This window comes from Castanea sativa, chromosome 1 (assembly GCF_040712315.1).
Source record: "Castanea sativa cultivar Marrone di Chiusa Pesio chromosome 1, ASM4071231v1".
Lineage (NCBI taxonomy): Eukaryota > Viridiplantae > Streptophyta > Magnoliopsida > Fagales > Fagaceae > Castanea > Castanea sativa.
Genome location: NC_134013.1, coordinates 61,214,732 through 61,235,202, shown reverse-complemented (window position 1 = coordinate 61,235,202; position 20,471 = coordinate 61,214,732). Strand labels below are relative to the sequence as shown.

The window sequence follows — 20,471 nt, the reverse complement described above, 5'->3', positions numbered from 1 at the left end:
AAATAACGCAACTGAAGTAAGACAATTGCTTTCGATTTCCCTCTAGGTTAGTCTGGCATCTTTTGATTTTTGAAGATTAAGCTTTCTTGCATGTGACATGACGAGGAGGGAAGTCATGGAAGGGGACATGGACAGTCCAGGAACCCATCTCAAGACTCATCACAGCTCAAGAAATAAAAGATATTCCATTGAAAAAAAAGAATGAGATGGAAGCAGTTCGGAATGACAAATATCATGTGAAATTCTCCATTGGAGAAGCATCAAGGGGAAACGTTAAAGAAGGTGAGGCCTTGGAATCATCAGGTCTGGAAGCTCGGAAAGATTTGTTATGGATGGAGATTATATAAATGTAGAGGTAGATGGCTAGGATACAATGCCCATACATACAGGATTGGAGAACCTTAGTCCAGACAGAACAGGGAGAAATCTTGCAGCTGGAGTACCATGCTCCATAGAAGATCAAAGGAACTATGGTAGTCAGACCACCAAAGGAGGCAGTTGAGGAGAGCACATATAAGTGGGAAGCCAGTCAAGTAGGCCAATTTCAAGGTTAACCCCTTCCTTCTACACTGGTCAAGAAAACCACTGTGGCACTATGGAGTCCATATGGTTCAGTGGAGGAATTCTCTCTTGAGAATGGCATATATCTTATTAAATTTGGTGATTTGAGATGCAAGGATAATGTTGTCAGAGCACGGATCTGGCACATTGCAAAAAAACGTTTGATCTTATGTAAACGGCAATCAGGAATGCAGCTACTTGATATTTTTGAGCAAAATACCAATCTAAATCAAGATCAAGAGACTCCCAATTGCATACTGGACCCAACCCATTTCAGTCATGTTGCCAGTGGGGTGAGTAGGCCTCTTTAATCTCTATGCTAACAATTTATGGAATCTAGGCCACTCTGTAAGTAAATGTGGGTAAGATACAGAGTAAGAAAAGAGGAAGGTATGGAGTCCAAAGAATCATGATAACAAAGTAGTTTCCACTGTAAATCCAAATGCAGAGACTAAAATAAACATATTGCAGAGAAGATTGTGGTTTGTGGAAACACCTCAAGTCATAAAAAGGTAAGCAATTACAAGCCCCACTCTGGATGAAGATATTGCAGAGAAAAGAAGAAAGTAAGAAACCAATGGTGCGGATTGTTGCAAGCCCCATCAAGGCTTAAAACTGACACTGTACCAAATTATTATTGAGGAGGCTCTATAAGTAGTACCTAAATTGAGTGTTACGACGAAGAAAAGGAGCAATACGAGGGAGAGAGGTGAATCATCAAGGAAAGGAGTGAGTTCTCACCATCCCCAAATATTTCTCTATGAATTTCATGATGTGGAATGTAAGTGGTTTGAATAACCCCTTCAAGAAAAAGAGGCTAAGGCAATAGTGACAAAGGCATAAGTTTTCATTAAAATTACTTAAGGAAGCTTTAAAGGAAAGAGGGGAAAAATAGACTAAAATCCACAAACATTTAACCTTGTGAGTAAGATTCATACTCTGACAAGAACTTAATCTCAAAGTTACCCAACATTTCTATGTTTCATTTAAAAAATAGTAATCATAAGAGAAGGATATGTGTAGCTTTAGAGCCAATTGTAAGTTCTCTATGAATCTTGGAGAGCCAACCTATAAATATAGAAAGAGGGACCCTTGTCCCTTGTAAGGATAAAGCATATTTTCAAAACTTAGTGGGGACAACAAACATGGCCCCCCTTGGCCATAAGGGAGATCCGCCGTTGAAAGTATTTACACTAACCCATCTTTCTTTTTTGCTTTGCGTGTTCTCTTCCTTTGCCTGCTCCTGGATCTCATAGAATTTTCGCCATCTGTCTTTTCCTGTATTGAAACTTCAATGCTTCAATCACAAGAGTGAGTAAAAAAAAAATCAAGATAGTAGTATTTTACTTCAGCCTAGCAAGATCAAATAGTGGAAGCTCAATATTTCTTTACCTATCATAAACAAGAGTTTAAGCACAAAAAGAGAATAAAGATTTTTTTTTTTTTACACAAAAATGTTAAAAATAAAGTGTAGAAGTATTAAAAAATCATAATGCAAAGCTCACCCTCACTGGAACAAGATTTGGTTTGTCTTGGCTCTTCTTCTTCTTGCATGAAAGTGGGTTTGGGCCCTGCAATTTTCAAGACATTAGCATCAGTGACACTTATGAAAAAGAAAAGGTCCATTTTATAGCAACATTCAAAACACTACAATCAATTCAATTTTTTCTGACATAATTAATGTCAAACAGATTGAGTTGTAAGATTTAATGGTGATATTAGAAAATTGAAACAATTCTCTATAAACCTGGTCTCAAATATCCTGTTACATGCTTCTAATTAAATGATCTTCTACAAGCACTGTTCATTTTCTATCCCAAAATAAGCAAATAATTTCTTGCTATTTTTAATCCTAAATACCTTTCAAAATTTGAGAGATAGTGAGACATTGATGACCTACGTAGGTAGAGCAGTGCATTAGAACAAGTAGAAATTGGCTTTATCATGACACCACCAACAACAAAGCCTTAGTCCCAAAACTTTGGCATCGGCTAGCTTATCATGACAATATGCTCAAAAATTGACAATGCTTTATAATAATATCATTTCTCAACAATCGTGTTGTTAATTTGAGCTTTGTACTTGAGCATGGTTATATAAGGTTTTTATGCACTTCCAGCTCAGCTATGCATCTTTTAGCACAAACTGCAAAGTATATTGTTTTTTTTTTTTTTTTGATAAATCAAACTGCAAAGTATATCATTGTTATATGATTAGCTAAATTAAATTATACCACACATCAGATACAAGTACAAGTATCTTCACTCTGAATAATCAAGGATAGTAGCTGCTAGTAAGGTACAATCAAGATATATACCCCCATTATAGCTACATAAAGTTCTAGAAATTATTCACCCCAGTAATAATTTAAGGTACCATTATGATTTTGGCTTGACAAATATTTTTCAAACACCAGTTTATCAAAAGGTCTATCTCTAGTTGAAGCACTCAACAAGACTCTTCATATTAACACCATGAATGCCCTATGATAAACTTCCTATCCTTCTTTAGAACCTCCATGCCAACTCTAGGTTTTGAAAGTTCTATGTCTACAAGAATTTTAACATTTCAAATCAAGTTTAAGATGTACAGACAAGTGAGGATGTAAGGGATATTAATCAACAAGAAACAAGCTTGAAGCAATCAAGAAAAACAAAAAGGAAATGAGCGTGGATGATAACCTTTGCCCTCTTTCTCTTAAATTGAACTTTATCCTTCACATCTATTCCTTTTCTTGCAGTTTTTGGCTTTGTTACAATCCCCATCCCATTGTTGTCATCCTCTGAATCATCATTTTCATCGAAAGAATCATTTGTTTCCTCATCAGCCGGCCTATTCTTCCTCTTCCGTAACATCTTATATTCCAACTCAGTCATATGCATGCGTTTTTCTTCAGAGTTTTTGACAAACTCGCGTTGAAATGAAGATGGAGGCTCTAAGAAAAGGGCTTTTCTTAAACCATATATGACTGGAACACCTGGAATCTGCAATTGAATAGACAATGTGATAAATCAATGCATATAAAGAGCACATTTCTATACGTGTTGCATACTTGCATTGTGTGCATCAACAAAAAAAAAAAGCATAAGAATTCAAATAGATAATAAATCAATAACAATAAATTAAAACATCAAACAAGCTATCACGTCAAACAGAAAACAAAACAGACTAACCTCCTGCAAACTCTTCCGCAGATCAACGTCTTGAGAAGCAACAAAGAAGTGCTCGGAATTATTTTGTCCAATAATATCCTTGATGCAAGCATCCGCACTTGTACTATTCTCATGATCACATCTGTCATACAAGTTTGATTCCAAATAAGAAAAACCAAAAAAAAAAAGAAAAAAAGTCCTTATAGAACCATGACAAACTAAGTTTAAGCAATAAAAACAACAACAACAACAACAACAGCAAAAAAATCTTAGTCCCAAATTATTTGGGGTCAGCTATCAATCCTCAACAGTTTAGTCAAAGTGCCACATTTATTATTTTCCTCCATTCTATACTATCCAAGTCATTTGTTTTTTAAGCCATTAGATACAACAACAACAACAACAACAGAAAACCTTAATCCAAATTATTTGGGGTCGGCTAAGAATCCTCAACAGATTAGTCAGAGTGCCACATTTATTATTTTCTTCAATTCTATACTATCCAAAGTCATTTGTTCTTTAAGCCATTAAATACAACAACAAAACCTTAGTCCCAAATTTTTCAGGGGTCGGCTACAAATCCTCAGCAGATTAATCAAAGTTGGCCACATTTATAGTCATTTGTCTAGAAGAGAGAGAGAGAGAGAGAGAGAGAGGGAGGTGACCTGGCAGGAGCAAGGAGATGAGCAGCCTGAAGAGATTCAGAGTACGAGGTACCAAGTCCTTTTAATTCAGCAATAACACACCTAAGTAAAAAAAAAAAAGTGGTTTAAATGAAATAATCAAAAACCAAGCATTAAAGAAATGGAGAGAGAGAGAGAGAGAGAGAGAGAGAAAAGAAATACTTGGTAGTGAAGAGTTTGACAGGGGCAGATAGAATGTTGGAGAGGGCATTGTCAGCAGGTTTAATGGCATGGGACACAAGGTGGTGCACAAAAGTACCGTCACATAAGACCTTGAATGGCTGTCTAAACCCAAAGCATGCTGTGTAGAACCTCACACTCTTCCTATGTCGCTTCTGCTTTTTCACTCTCATCTTTCTCTTTTTTCAAATTCGAGGAGGCTATCTGTCTTCTGTGAATTGAATGAAATTCAAGTTTAACTTTTGAAAGAACAAAAAAGAAGCTAATTATTGGTTTTATGGTCAGACCGGTTCCGACCAATGGTCCACGTCATAAATAAGTGCTTGTGGGTGAGGGCAAGAGCCGGGTTCAGGTTTAAGTCTCCAGGTGAGGGACTCACACAAAAAAAAAAATTATATAACATCATTTTAAAAAAATTTAACCTAATAACGTTACAAAACAATCATCTTTACATAATAAACTTCTAACAAAACAAAATAAATAATTTCATTAATTATTACATTTACAAACAATAATGCTCTGTACATACTATCTAAACTATATTTCACAAAGAATAATACACTGTAAATCAAATCCACAGCATACACAAAATCCACAGCATACTCTGTAAACTAATAATTGAAAGGAGAGCATGAGATGAAGTCACGGAACGGAGAACCTGAGATGAAGCCGAGAGAAATGAAAGAAAAAAAGAAAAAGGAACCGAAAAAAGAAAATGATCAAAATCAAAATCAAAAGAAAAGAATATTATTACCTGATGAAGCCCGAGCAGAGAGCAGAGCTCCGAGGAAGAGGGCGAGACCGAAATTTCAGAAGCCAAGAGGATGATGAGGAAAAAATAAAAAACCAGAACACCACAGTTCAGACGCCGAGAGGATGATGAGGAAAAAGAAATTTCAGAGGCGTGCAGACCGTGAGAGTGAGCAGAGAGGCAGAGAGCTCGCTCTGAGGTTGAGGCGCCGCGTGAGATGAGAGTGCGAGAGTAAGAGTTTTAGTTTAGGGTTGGTTTTTAGGAGTTAGCCCAAAACCGGCCGGTTTTTAAGCTATTTTCGGTTTTTTACCATAATCGGACCGGATTGAAGGCTGGTTTCCGGTTTTTAAAACTATGGTGTTGAGGTTTTCGCTTCAACGACGTCGTTTCTTGGATTGAGAAGAGGACCAGCCGCTTCGCGAGGCGGTGGGTGTGTTCTACTAAAGTTCTGATTTTCTTAGGGTTTAAGGGCTTTTGGGGTTTTTTTTTTTTTTTTTCAACTTTGAAATCCAAATTGTATGAGTGGGCCTTTGAAATGTGTGAAACGGCCCCTTAGGTTTTTTTTTTTTAATATATATATTTTTATTTCAAATATATTTCAATAATTGGGAGGATTTGAACCCTTGGTTGAAATTACCTTTCTTTCAATAGGTTGACAACTTAAACCTGCCCTTAGGTACCTGTCTCACCTGCTCTTATTGAATCGGTTTTACCCGCTTTGCATAGCAAATGGTATGGGAATAGGGATTAACATTTTCCCCTATACTCAACTTGTCTATATTTAAACAATTAAATAATATTTTTATAGGATTGTTTTTATAAGGTAATATATACACTCTTTTTATCTCAATTTATTTATTCTCTATTTCATTTTAAGATGTCCCAAAATATTACCTTATTTTTAAAAATAAAAATCATTAATTTAATAATATTTTTATTATACCCCTATTTTATTTTCAAAACTATTTAAAAAGAATAATAACAAATATTTTAAAAAATCAATCTAATTGGGGCACTTTTTTAGTTGCTCATTAAGAATAACTCTTCGAAAAAAATTTAATTTTTTTATTTAAGGGCAATTTTGTAAATTTATACATTTTTATAAAGCAGACAAGATAATAAATGATATTCTCTTGAAAATTTTGATTTTTCAAACATGACAAACAAATTGGGACGGAGAGAATATATATATGTGTGTGTGTGTGTGTGTGCGCGCGCTTTTTTAGCTTTCAAACTTTAAATTTATGATTTTTTTTTTTATGTATTGTTGAATTTATTTTTTTATGTTTTAATATTTAAATTGTTTATATATTTAAATCGTTGTATTGTTATGTTTGAATTGTTTTTGTGTTTCTTAATACCTGAATTGTTGTATTGTTATGTTTTGAGAATGCTTTTTAGTATTATAACTTTTTTTATATATAAATGTTTTATGAGTTCAATTTAATGTATTCAAACTTTTAATGAATTGTATAAGTAAAAAAAATTGAGTTAGGTTTCCCCTTCCCCTATTTCAAAAAAAAAAAAGAAAAGAAAAAAAGAATCGATTCAAAGTCGAGTTTAGTCCCACATCGCTTAGGTATGAGTTAGGAGAGGGACTTATAACTTGCTCTGCAATTCTAACTGCCGCATGTAGTTTTGGAGTTGGTGTGTATGTTTAAATCCTTATTCCATTCCGCTAAGCATTGAGTTTAGGTTTCTCCTTCCCCTATTCCAAAAAAAAAAAAAAAAAAAAAAAAAAAATCGATTCAAAGTCAAGTCTAGTCCAACATTGCTTAGGTCTATGTTAGAAGAGGGACTTATAACTCGTTCTGCGATTCTAACTGCCGTATACAGTTTGGGGTCGCTTAGGTCTGTGTTAAGAGAGGGACTTACAACTCGCTCCACGACTCTAACTATCGCATGCAGTTTTAGAGTTGGCGTGTGAATTTAAGTCTTTATTCTATTTTGCTAAGCATTGAGTCTAGGTTCCCCTTCCCCTATTCCAAAAAAAAAAAAAATTTGATGTGGATACTTGCTCGTTAGAATGGGGCAGGGAAAAAAAACTGCCTCAAAACTAGTGTGGGGCATGGGCGAGGAATAAAAAAACTGCTCCATGCCTGAATTGTTGCCATTCTTATTTCTCAACTTCAATTAGCATGTCTATTTTACCAGAAATTCTTATCAAAGTCATTTCTTTTCAAGAATATCTCTCGTTCTAAGTAGCAATTTGAAGAGTTTCTCATCTTTTGGATGCATACACACTATGATCATTCAATTCCCTCTAGCAACTACAGAAATTTTTGATTCCATTTTGTTTCTTTTGGATTGATTTTTCTTCACGATTTTGTTCTTTGTCTTTTCTTCTTTCTAATATGGTTTTTTTTTCCCTTTAGATTCGTTTTTCTTTTCAAAGTTAATGATTTTGAGTTTGTTTAAATCATGTAATATGGCCACCACCCAACGATCTTGTATAGTCACTTGCTTGAAGAGATCTAGTTGCTTCTTATAACTATTGTTGCTTGGAGTTTACTTTTGTGCATAGAGATGGAAATAGAGTGGCTAGATTGATGGCAAATGGGTCTTGTTGTAATGGCAATATTTGTTTGGATAACATACCCCCTCTTGCTTTGTTGTTGCTTCAACAAATGATGTACATTCCTTTTTTTAAGTTTTGTGAATAAAATTTCTAACATTTTCTCCACAAAAAAAAGTACTTTAATTGTGGTTTCAATTAATTAATTTGATAAAAAAAATTTGTCCTAGAATAAGGGATTTAAATCCCGTATACAAAATAAAATAAAATTTCTTGTTCTCTTAACCTGTTGGTAAAGAAAAATCATTATGTAATAGATACTATAAGTTTTAAAATCTATCATATCTATTAAAAAAATTACTCCCTCAATTATTGATTGTGTCAATTTAGTTTTTAAATATACTTGTGTAAATTTAGTTCCTAAACTTTCAAAATCAAATCAATTTTTATTCTAAGATTTTATTTAACAAAAAAACAAGTTCTAAAATTTCATATTCACGTAAAATTGAACAAAATTAACTTGAGGTACATGCTCAAAGGTTATTAAGGAAATTGCAAAATTTATAAATAATCTCAATTCCAACTATTAATTTTGTTAAAATTTAAACGAAGAGAAGATTAAGGATGACATTTACTCGATTTTGAAAACTATAGTGCTAAATTGATACAAATCATACAATTAATATTTAAGAGATCAAGTTGAGAATTTTCCAATGGTTGGAGAATAAACATAGTAATTTAACCTAAAATTTTAGATGACAATAACTTCAAAACGAACTAAAGATAGCTATGAGCCTATGACATATCAAATTATCATAAAAAAACCGAAACCTTTGAAACTCCCACAATTTTTCATGTCAGCATAATATTTAAATAAAATTGTCATTTTATTTAAATAAAATTATTTTTGTTTAGTGCAAACTTAATAAGAAGTGAAATTCTATCTCTTTAACAAGTCTAACTTAAACTTGTAAGTGCACAATTGCACCTGGACCCAAAGACAATTACGGGCTCAGGCCCAATGAGCCTTAAACAATGAAATTTGTAGAGTGTGAGCTTGAAACCTAGGTTAGAAGTACTGAGAACTTGATAACAGGCTAAAAGTTACAAACACTTGTAAATAATAAACGATAATTGCAAAAAGACCTCCTCAGACGTGAGCCGATGACTACTTTTGTATTATTTCTCTTTTTTTCTTTAAAGGTTACAATCCTCTCTCTTTTCTTAGTCACCGACCCCCCTTAAATACTTCATTCCCTGATATTTTTTGGACAGTGACTAGAAGTTTCAGCTCTACTGTTCAGGGATCACTTCCCCATTAATGCGGCCAGGAAGGTAGGTGCAGAGTCTTTAATGCGGAGGTGGCAGCCTTTGCTCTTGATATTTTCTTTAACACTGGTGTATCTAGAAGGTTCAGGGCCTCCCCTTTTTAACCAACAGTCTTTCCAGAATTCTGCCTTGACCTTTGTAATGAATCTCCGAGTTCTCTTGGAACGGTCCGAGGAGAAGCTCACCCTCGGCTGTATCTTCGGACCCTCAGCGTATGGGCCAATTCGCAGAGTTAACAAATTTTTAACTCTGGAGCAGGTCGGCCCTCCATGCTACAGCCCAAAGGCCCATATGCCCACTTGGGTCCTTTTACTCCTCACAAAACTTAAACTCATTATTTTTTTAAACAAAATTATTTTTGTTTAGTCTAAACTTAATAAGGAGTGAAAATCTATCTTACAAGTCCAACTTAAACTCAAACTCATCATTTTTTCATTTTTTCATTTTTTAAACAAAATTATTTTGTTTAATCTAAACTTAACAAGAAGTGAAACTTTATCTCTCTAACAAGTCCAACTTAAACTCAAACTCAAACGTTGATAATTTTTCTTTAATATTTTTTGGTATTTCAGAAATTTTAATATTTGAATTTTTGAGTTATTTTTTGCAGTATCTGTTAAATTGTCTAACAAATTTTTTGTAAGCCATTACATTTTCAAGCAATGGTTTCTTTATCAATTTTATAACACAAATTGAAATTATATAATAGCAAATCATGTAATTTCTTAATCAATTTAAGATTTTATAAAATTATTTTAATTTACCTCACAAATAGGTAAGTTTCCGTGCATAGTACGGGTTAGCGACTAGTTATTATTAATTTTTAATACTTTTGTTTTAAGAGAAGTATAACGTCCACAACATTTTAAAAAAAAATCTTAAGTAGTAAACTGTTAGTGGTTCTAATTTTAATCCACATTCAAAATTACTTTTTTGCCCATAATAATAATCCACAACCTAGAATTTGTTGTGAAAATATTATAGACATAACATTTCTTTTTTTTTTTTAAAATATTATTTGAGAGATTTAGAACTCGTTTGGCATGAGCTTATAAGTTTCAGCTTATTTCAGTTTTTAGTTTTTATTGAGGTATTATTCATAGGTACCATTCCCTATTGTACTCTTTAACTAATTTTTAACTTTTTTTTTTTTTTTATTCTTATGCTTACAGTAAAAAAAATTTAGTTTCAAGTTAAATAAGGAGTTCCAGATAACAATAACGTCTAGAACAACCCATAGCTATGGCACATATATCAAAGACTAATAAGTATTATTATCGTGGAATAGTCATCTTCTAGCGAGCACCCAAGTTTTACCAAAAAGAATTTGACTAAAGAAAACGTCTTCACCTATGACTCTTTGTGGTGGCTCTTTCGAAAATTAGAGGTTTCAAGCCTCGAATATTTAATACAAAAATATTATATTTTAACGAAGGGAAGTTCTTTAAGTTTACCGCGTACAACAGGAGAGGAGACTTGGAAGGATCTTAGGAAATGACCATCCCATTGCGTAGAAAAGTAAAAAGGGACAGAGTGAGAAACCACTTGAGATTATTTCCAAGGATTACAACGAAATTGTGACACTTGCAAGTTGAAACCACCTTTATCACTTCGTGATATATCACCCTCCTTCACTCTTATGCAACCTTTTCTAATTTATTATCTTTCTCCTCAGGAAGAAATCAGCATCATTGATAAAGAACCATCCAACCCAAACAAATTGCAACCAATAACCAAACAGAAATCACAATTTAAAATAAAACCAAAATCTGACTAGTGAGTCAGTGAACAGCCCCCAGCTTTCACTTCTAAATTTACAAATAATGGTTAACAACAGTCTCAAACACATTGTTATCATTTCAAAATAATGAAGCTGTTCTTTATAACCTTACAAAAACTTGGATATCTCTTATGAAAGATCAATAATTCATTAAATTCGGAGTTTAACATCTTTGATGCAAAACAGATCTCTTTCATCTCATAGCTCATAATAGCCATCTTCCAAGGTCACAAATAGGGCAAATTGGTATCTTCCTCCAAGATTCTTGTCGGCCTGATATCTTAATATCCTCCATTCTTTGTGTCATAGCCACAACTCACTTTGATATTTGAAGTGTCTGATTTTGTTTGAGGTCACAATTGGGCATCTTTCTTCCTGAGTGTTGTTGGCCTGATATCTTCTATCAAGTATCTGATTGTGTTCTGTAATCACATAGGCTCATAGTTGGTTGTCTCCCAATATAAGGACACACAGACCAGATAATGGTATGAAGCCATTCTCAGATCAATGAAGTTGAAAATATCACTAGAATCCTCAACAGTTTTGCACCTTCATAAAGATAGAGGGGGGCGGGAGAGGGAAGGGGGCAGGGACATTTGTTTTCTTAGACAAGTTCATAAGTTATACAACTAGTAGTTGAGAAGATGTCACATTTCAGACTTTGTGATTGTGTCACTGCAAAATTATTCATTCGTGTGATAAGCATGGTGGAGATTTCTTGGCTACACATGCATGGATAGACTGTAAGTATACCTGCTTCAAAAAAGAAGAAGATAGGAAGTACTAAAATACAGATCCATATAGCAATGCAACTACAGAATTCACAATGAATTTTATCATGAAATGTGCAGAAACTCCACCAAAGTTTACACAAAATAACTGAAATCTTGGAATACACAAAGCATAACCTTTACGAAGATCATCAATGATGACTATGAAGTCTTAAGTGTTAAAGAATTCTAGCCTTACCCTGCTTGAGGGGGGAAAAACTAATTTGTTTCTAATAATTTTATTCCATTAATTAGTCAATCAATGAAAAGGTTCAAACAAGCAAATCCAATATAGATGGAATAATAGACATTTCGGTTCAAGACGGTAACCTTAAAGCCACAGTTGAAGCTTCAGCCCGGACTGTATACAAAGTTTTCATGAGAGTTAGTAGCCAAGTCAGCTCCTTGTCTGTGCCTGCAATCTCTTGACATAGCTGCCAATAGAAACTATTAGTACCAGCAACAGGGAAACCAACCCAAAACCAAGCACAAAACAACCACCATTTTCACTGTAACAGTTGAATACTACCAACATGAAATTATCTTGTTATGTCATTATAATGGCCCACAGAGTTCATGAAATTCAACTTCTCTAATATTTTTATGTCATTTGAAGGAAGCTGAGAATTTCCAACTTCTTATCAAACACAAAACCAAATTAGATGTACCTTTTTTTGTAAGCAAATTTACATAATCATGCCACAGTACCTTTAAATACCATAAATGGGGAAGGGGGGATTCAAACCTTGGTTCTCTGATCCACAGGGGAGATTGAGCAGTGCCACACCCACCTTTTAAATACTACGAATCACTAGCCACCATTGAATTTTAAGCAAGAGGGCTAAAGTCTTTTGCTAATATTACACACCAATACAACTGATGGACACAATTCTAGCCAAAGACGAAGAGTTGCACATGAAATTGCCCCAAAGCACATCACAAAGGACCTCTACTTCCTCAAAAAAAAAAAAAAAATCAGCTTGTACATTGAATAGAAGATAAAAAAAGAGAATGTTTCATGAAGAATGATTCAGTGTCATTGTTCATGTGTTTGAGCTTCGAAGTGAAGCTAAAACACCTATAATCACAAATGATCAAGGATTGGCAACTTTAGAGCCGTTGTAGTACAATCAAACATCATAAGAGAGAGTCAATCCTCTATTTGTTTATCAGGATTAGCAAGAATGTTACTCAAAAACAAAATATACACATTGAGAAAAAAATAAAAATATTCATGCGAGCAAAAGGGTCATCGGGAATTACAAGATTGATGAGGATAGATCTCCTGAAGGAGCAGAGCTCTGGCCCTATTGATGGTGATAAAGCATAGGTTTATATGTTCCTCAAGATCTTTAAGCTTGCGCTGGAAACTGTCTTGGTCTTTTTGGAGGCTTTTCATCACCTCTTGTATGGGATGCTTTTCGATGCCCCTCTCCAATCCAAAGCGAATGAGGGACTTGTGATGGTCAACTGCACCTCTGATATTATCAACGAGGCAGTTCATGGTGACAAGTTCCTCGTCCAATTTATAAGTGCCCCAAAAAGCAGCCTCAAGCTGCGCTACACCGGCAACTTCTTTGCGATCAACTCCTCCAGCAGTGCAGATGAAACAGAGGGCAGACCCAGTTGTGGCGTGGCGGATGAGGCGAATTCTAGAGCAGGATTTGCGGAGGCGGCGAGTAAGCTGTGGTTTGAGCTCGTAATAGCATTCGTGCATTTGGCTGAAGTTGTGAGAGTCAGGGGATGGAAAAGGGTTGCCGAGGCGATCAAATTCAACAAATAAGGTGAAGATGTGATTGCATTGGGATTCGGAGAGGGAAGAGTCTAGATTAAGGACTTCAAGGAGGGTTTGAAGAGGAGAGTAAAGGTCACGTGCACGAATGACACTAAGGTGTAAGAGAAGGCAGAGAATGGTGGTTTTTTCGCTATGATCAAAGTAGTCTTTGACAAGAGTGGTGAAGGGGCTAGTCTTGGCATGAAGAAGTGCCTCTTCTACGCATTCTTTGTTGGGGTCAAGTAACTCTGATAATAGTAACTGGTAATGGTCAGGGTTGTGGCTGTGGCTGTGATGCTGAATCTCACCGTTTTGTTCGTGTAATTGTAATTGTAAATTGAGAACTTTGGAACGCATTAAGCCGAAGGAATTGGTTTGGATAGCGAGGGTGAATTCGCGACTGAAGTTGATGTTAGTGGGTGAGGGTTGAGGTGAGACGGCCTCCGTGGAATTCCCTGTACACCAAAAACGAAAAAACCGGTTAGCGTATTTAGACAAACGGGTGGTGTGCGTTGAGAAAACTTGATGCTGGTTCAGCTTACCTTGCGAATGCTGCGACGGCGGCGGTGGTGCAGCAGAGGAAGTTGTTGATGATGATGATGATTTGAGTGAGAGACACTGAAGCATTTTTGGTATCTTGATTGTGGATTTGGGTGCTATTGAATTTGATTCCCAATTCTCAATTGCCTATAAGAAGAAAGCACAGATAGGGTTTTTGACTAGTCCTCTTTTTCAGTCTAGACCGAGGACTACATACAAGATACAACTACTACATCTTGATACGTATCGTTCTCCACTTCTCTCACAAGTCACAAAGTCAAAAAATCAGAAATAGCTCAGAAAAGGTTCAAGGATCTAAACCACAGAGGACCTTTGGATTGCGCGTTCGCGCGTTCGCGTCCATGTTTGACACTTTTTTTTTTTTTTTTTAAGCTTGTTTGTCACTTTTTATTAGTCATGGACAGTAATTTTAGACCAATAAACAATAATTTTTTATATAAACAGTATTTTTTATATATTTAAAAATTATTTTACTACAGTCTTTTCAGTTTTTAAGTTTTAACAATAAGTTCTATCAAAACAGACCTGTATACCTACCTGTTTCTGAATAACTAGCCCGGTCCTGATTTGTATTTAGGGCCCATGCAATAAAAGCTAATATTCAGACCCAAGAAATATGGGGAAAAAAAAAATCACTACATAGACTAGAAAAATATAGATTGCAAGATACAATTACCTCTCCAGACGATGGTTGCATTGACTTAAAAAGCTAGTTTTTTATTTTATTTTATTTTATTTAGGTTATTTTTATTATTATTTTATCCCATATGTGCTTCTAAAAAAAAAAAAATCCTATAGGTATAAAGTGAAATGATAAATGGGGAAGTAGAAGATTAAGAAGAAAAGAAGAATGGGAGTTCGTGCCAAATTGGGCAGAGGTGCCCGACAAGAGACAAAAAGAGGGGCTGAGAATTGATGGTAGCAAAAAAACATGCACAAATGAGCCTTTAGAAGCCTCAATGCTTTGATTTTTCCTGAGCAACTAAACTCAAAAAGGACAACTTTTATCCAAACACAAAATTGTCACTCACATCCCATTTAAAGAAGAAAAGCCCTTCTTAATTGTAATTTTGTAGATTTCAAAAGCTCCGAAACAGATTTTGCAAGACATGAAAAAATGCCGGTGAATCGTTTTCTCTTCTGAAGTATCTGAGACAACCATTAAAAATAAAATCGTGATCTTTTTGTGTGTGTGTGTGTGTGTGAATGAACGATTCATTAAAAGCAACTAAGAAGGAATTACAGCGACAGAGCAAAGTCTGTTATAAAACACTCCATTACAATCATCCTTAAACACCCTTAAGATGTCCACAGGCGGACTACTAAGGAGCCTAAAGTCTGCTTCTAGGCTAGGACTCATTCTTGCAAGACTATCCGCACACCTATTCGCTTGGCGGTAGCAATGCTTGAATTGGATCCGAGGAAAGCGGTTGACCAGAGTCCTACAATCATCTAAAATAGGAGACACAGCATTATTCACATAATCCGGGTTCCCTAAAGCATCCACAATATATTTAGCATCAAGTTCAACTATAAGAGAAGAAATATTAAGATTGCAGGTCATATTGAGTCCATCTCGGAGGCCCTAAAATTTTGCTGTAAAGCTAGTAGCAACCCCGATTAATCTGATAAATCCTACTATCCATTGACCATTGTTATCCCTTATGACACCTCCACACCTAGCTGGACCTGAATTTCCTATGGCTGTGCCATCTGTATTCAACTTCATCCACCCTTCAGGAGGTTTTTCCCAACAAATTCTCTTGATAGCCTGTTGCCTCGACATTCTTGGGGAGGAGACACGGTGAGTGTATTCTACTGCCTGATTAACTATCTCCCTAGACATATTTGGCTTACTTGGACTGTTCCGAAAAACTAATGAGTTCCTCCTTTTCCATATGCTCTAGACAGCAAAGACCATTCCAGTTAAGCCAATCTTGAAGATCACTGTTCCAAAACCTTTGATCTGCCACCTAAATTCCCAATTGAACCCAGACAAGCTTCGACTGAGGGCAGTCCCGAAGCATGTGCAAGATTGTCTCCGACTCCACATGACAAATGGGGCAACAGTCATCTTCCAACACACCTCTCTTTGCAAGACCAGATTTGACCCCAATGCTATTATGGCCACACAACCACAAGAAGAATTTGATTCTAGGCAATGTATCAGCTTTCCATACCCAAGAGAGCGAGTAAGGTTGGCTATCTTCACTGGTCATTAACAGGTTGTAAGCACTTTTCAAATCAAAAACACCTTGGGGAGAACCATTCCAGACTAGCTTATCCTTACCTCTACTAGTAATAGCAAGAGGGGTAGCGCGAATCATCAATTGGATATCTTTTGGAAGATCACAGGAAATGGCATCCCAATTCTAGCTAGTATCCAACACGAAATCCTTAATTTTCATGCTGCTTGCCTCCTTAGAAAGAGGACCCTGAACAAGGCTACGGAGGGAGCCTTTTTCCAACCAGTTGCTATACCACAGACTTAAATCATTGTCTCTACCTACCACCCATCTGCTGCCTTGCAGAAAAACATCCCTCCCTTTTTTCATTGCTGCCCAAATGGAAGAACAAGGAAGCTTATCTGAATCAGTGGCATAAACTCTTCTTGTAGAACAATACTTCGTTTTTAGAACTCGAGCCCACAACGCCCTATCTTCGGTGTGGAAACGCCAATTCAGTTTGGCAAGGAGGGCAATATTCCTTTCTCTAGCAAAATGCAATCTGAGAGCCCCTTCCTCCTTTGATTTAATAACTTTTTTCCATCCTGCCTAGTGGATCTTCCTAGAAGACTCTGAGGACCCCCAAAGAAAATTTCGATTCACTTTATCAATCCCTTCCAAAATTCTGCTAGGCAGATACGAAATTTGCAACACATGGGTAGAAATTGCTGTCAAGGAGACTTGAATAAGTACTGACCGACCAGCTATTGATAGCACATTTACTTTCCAATCGAAAAATTTTTGTTTAACTCTGTCAAGAATGAAATTGAAATCTTGAGGTCCTGTGCCAACATGCTTCACAGGGAACCCCAAATACTTTCCTAAGGCAAGAATGGAGGCAAACCCGATGATACCACATAATTCTTCCCTCAATTCTCTACTCACGTTAGGAGAAAAATAGACTCTTGACTTAGCTTCACTGATGGATTGCTTGAAAATCCTACAAAAGTCATCCAAAACCCCTCTTATTGCCAAGCTATTTTGCATGTCAGCTTTTGCAAAAAATAGAAGATCGTCTACAAACAGAAGATGAGAGAAGGCTGGACGATTTTGTGAAGTCTTTACTGGACGCCACTGCTTTACCTCACATTTTTCCTCTATAAGCTGACTGAGATAATTCATACAAATGATAAAAAGGTATGGGAGAGGGGGTTTCCCTGCCTTAGACCTCTGGAAGGGAAAATTGGGTCAGTAGCTTCTCCATTAACCAAAATAGAGGTCGAAACAATAGACACACAGTTCATAATAATGTCTATTAGGCTAGAAGGAAGATTAACCCTGATCAGCATTTCCTTTATAAAACTCCATTCAATCTTATCATACGTCTTCTCCAAATCTATTTTCAAAGCCATATAACCCACTTTGCCTCGGGAATGGATGATCTCTTGAGCAATAATGGCATTATCCACTTCCTTTTCTACCTGGAACAAAAGCCGTTTGAAGAGGAGATATCAAATTGCCCATAAAAGGTTGAAGCCTAGCAACGATAATTTTCGTCACCACTTTGTACACCGAATTACACAAACTGATGGGCCTATAGTTTCCCAAGGTCTCAAGTCCTTGGATCTTCAAAATAAGGGCAATGTGTTTTGTTTAAAAATTCAAGCACTCTCCTTGTACAAAAAATCTTCTTAATTTCTTCTATCACCTACTTCCGCACAGTAAGCCAAAATCTTTGGTAGAATCCAGCGTGCAGACCATCAAGACCAAGCTTTAAAAGGTTTTAACGACCAAAGAGCTGCCTTAATTTCCTCCTCCATCACATCCCCACTAATACTCTCTTTTTCCTCCTCCGTTAGCCTTAGTTGCCACTGGGAATTCATGGCCTTTGGGAAATGGGCACTGGATAAAGAAGTCGTATAGACATCCTCAAAACCTTTCATGATGAACTCCTTTACAGCATTTTCCTCACCAATCCACTCCTTAGCAGAATTTTTGATAGAGAAAATATGATTCCTCTTCCTTTTTATTAACGTTGAGAGATGATAGAAAATTGTATTACGGTCTCCTTGAACCATCCAATTAACCCGAGATTTCAACGCCCAAAGCTCTTCCTCCTGATTCAAAACTGTGTCAAGCTCCTTAATCAGCTCATTTTCAAGATTTAGAAGAAAGGCCGATGGTTTAATAGAAACTGCTCATTGGATACCATTGAGCCTTGCCATTATGTTCTTCTTTTGGGAAAATATGTTTCCAAACTGCATCTTATTCCAAGCAGTAGCATCCTTTTCAAACTTTCCAATGGCATCTTCAAGGCGAAAGTTTGCCCCCCACGCTTGAGCCACAATTTTTGGGAAGGACACATCTATCAGCCAGCAAGTTTGGAATTTAAAAGGCCTCTTACTATGATTATTTCTCCCTGGTTGCATCTCCAAGAGGATCGAGCAGTGGTCCAAGTGACACCTTGTGAGATGGACTACTCTAGCATCGGGGTAAATTAGGCACCAACTGGGATTGACAAAAAACCTATCAATTCTCTCTTGAATCAAAGCCTGAACCTCCCTTCTATTTGTCCACATGAAGCAGGGTCCCTAAAAACCAATATCTATCATGTTACATTTGTCAAGACACTCTTTGAACAACAAAGACCTACTAACACTGACTGCTCCCCCCCCAAATTTATCATCCCCCAAAAGGGGTTCATTGAAATCCCCAGCTATCACCCAAGGCATATTTTGAAGATCTGCAACTTTCATTAGATTACTTCATAAAACTTGCCTTTCAGCACTCCTAGGACTAGCATAGACAACAGTAAATAACCAACTAGAATTAGTGGCTTGTACCTTTACTTTAAGATGAACCTCCTACTCTGTTTTGGCCAGAGGAGTTACATCCACCCTGTCTAAATCCTAGAGAACCTAAGGCCCGCCAGCATAACCAATGGTGTCTGTGTGGATTGCACCATCAAAAGGCAACCTATCAGTAATCTCCCTTGCTCTCTCACCCCCAATCCGCCTCTCTTTCACAGCTAAAATTGCAAGATTATGGTTCTGCACCAACTCCCTTACATGACTCTGAAAAGAGGCCTTCAATGCCCCATACAATTTCACACTATGATATTCATCATAAACACTAAAAATAGAAGACGAACACTCATTAATAGGAGGCATCAGTATCTCCTCCACCATTAAATTCCATTCGGTCCTCTTGAGTACCTCCCTCTTGAGCACCTCCAATATTTGCCCTTCCCTAGTTGACCTCCTCAAAGAGAATAACAACACTCCCATCTCCATCTCCATCTCCCTCGACAAAACATGGACAGTGGGACTTATCGTGGGTTGGAATTTCCACCATGGAGATCTTGCTTCTTCCTAAGCTAGATCGGACATTGGTAGCCACTCTTCCTTTACTCTTACTTTGATCAGCGGTAAAAAAGACCTCCACCTTTTCCTTGAGTTCATGATGAACCAAGCCATCACTGTCATCGGATTGGCTCGGGCTTTCGCTAATCTTGCTTCCGGATTCTTTGTTGCCGCCCCCTCCGAATTGGAAGCCCATCGTTGGCCGATTGGAAGTTGAGAACTCAAGTTCAAAAGGAGCTCTCTAGTTCGGTTCTCCATTGCAAGAACTTGGAGCTTCTAGCACAGACTCAGCAGAAAAATTTGGGTGACACACATTTGACTGAGCAAAAGTAGCTGCGCGCATAGGATTAGCTTGTGTCGCCCTTTGCCGAGAAAGGACCTTTTTACCCTTCACCGATGCCTTGAGACTTTGCCTAACAGGCCTAAGTTCTCCCTCAACCTAATTCTCATTATGGGTTGGCACTTCAGGGTTGGGAGAATGGATTGAAGGGAGTTGGGCCTGCAAAATGGGCTTATTGCCTAAAGATTGTATGACACTCAAAAATTGGGCTTTGTCCCCAATTCTTAAGGGGGGACAGATTGCGTTTAGCCTTTCGGTTTGACCTATTAGGAAAGCCAGCCCGACTCAAAGGCAAGCTCTCCTTACCTTCCTGCCAATTCATCCCCTTGCCCCTCAATGCGTGAAAGCTCACCCAACTTGTATTAGCCCCACCACTTTTCTGAACTTTTGTTTTGTTCTTCCTTCGAGCCACCACTACCCACGGACCATACGTCCCTTCCTGCATGTCTCCCTGCACATCCACTCGCACATTCTCCCTGGGTCCCACACTTGATTTTGGACTATCTTGCTTGAGTGCTGTGACGTGACATGTCCTCATGGGGATTAAG

General features: G+C 36.8%; 2 protein-coding genes across 6 annotated transcripts; both read right to left on the bottom strand.

Moving 5' to 3' along the window:
- Positions 1-1,455: 1,455 nt before the first annotated feature.
- On the bottom strand, positions 1,456-5,742 carry LOC142627988 (rRNA-processing protein utp23). Of its 3 annotated transcripts, none has more exons than XM_075801943.1 (7): positions 5,331-5,742; positions 4,559-4,787; positions 4,379-4,459; positions 3,735-3,855; positions 3,243-3,545; positions 2,067-2,132; positions 1,456-1,839 (listed from the first exon to the last, which is right to left on the bottom strand). In XM_075801943.1, the coding sequence occupies exons 2-7, from the start codon at positions 4,747-4,749 to the stop codon at positions 1,750-1,752; spliced, it is 852 nt and encodes a 283-aa protein (XP_075658058.1). In that variant the 5' UTR covers positions 4,750-4,787; positions 5,331-5,742; the 3' UTR covers positions 1,456-1,749. The 3 variants fall into 3 exon arrangements, with proteins under 3 accessions (XP_075658058.1, XP_075658128.1, XP_075658211.1); XM_075802013.1 differs by having other exon boundaries at positions 4,559-4,784; positions 5,331-5,469; XM_075802096.1 differs by having other exon boundaries at positions 1,765-1,858; positions 5,331-5,534.
- A 5,149-nt stretch (positions 5,743-10,891) lies between these two features.
- LOC142621926 (UPF0496 protein At3g19330-like) lies at positions 10,892-14,324 on the bottom strand. Of its 3 annotated transcripts, none has more exons than XM_075795305.1 (4): positions 14,038-14,324; positions 12,985-13,950; positions 12,052-12,155; positions 10,892-11,373 (listed from the first exon to the last, which is right to left on the bottom strand). In XM_075795305.1, the coding sequence occupies exons 1-3, from the start codon at positions 14,120-14,122 to the stop codon at positions 12,073-12,075; spliced, it is 1,134 nt and encodes a 377-aa protein (XP_075651420.1). In that variant the 5' UTR covers positions 14,123-14,324; the 3' UTR covers positions 10,892-11,373; positions 12,052-12,072. The 3 variants fall into 3 exon arrangements, with proteins under 3 accessions (XP_075651420.1, XP_075651419.1, XP_075651421.1); XM_075795304.1 differs by having other exon boundaries at positions 10,999-11,704; positions 14,038-14,271; XM_075795306.1 differs by lacking the exon at positions 10,892-11,373 and adding an exon at positions 11,534-11,673 and having other exon boundaries at positions 14,038-14,271.
- Between the last annotated feature and the right edge of the window lie 6,147 nt (positions 14,325-20,471).

Bases quoted from the DNA above. Each gene is read 5' to 3' on its own strand.
- LOC142621926 (XM_075795305.1), bottom strand. From the start codon at position 14,122: ATGCTTCAGTGTCTCTCACTCAAATCATCATCATCATCAACAACTTCC. The intron at 13,951-14,037 runs GTAAGCTGAACC...TTTGGTGTACAG, and splicing joins GCCGTCGCAGCATTCGCAAG to GGAATTCCACGGAGGCCGTC. The intron at 12,156-12,984 runs GTAATTCCCGAT...TTCTATTGGCAG, and splicing joins GATCTATCCTCATCAATCTT to CTATGTCAAGAGATTGCAGG.
- LOC142627988 (XM_075801943.1), bottom strand. From the start codon at position 4,749: ATGAGAGTGAAAAAGCAGAAGCGACATAGGAAGAGTGTGAGGTTCTAC. The intron at 4,460-4,558 runs GTATTTCTTTTC...TTTTTTACTTAG, and splicing joins GTCAAACTCTTCACTACCAA to GTGTGTTATTGCTGAATTAA. The intron at 3,546-3,734 runs GTTAGTCTGTTT...ATTCAATTGCAG, and splicing joins TGCGGAAGAGTTTGCAGGAG to ATTCCAGGTGTTCCAGTCAT.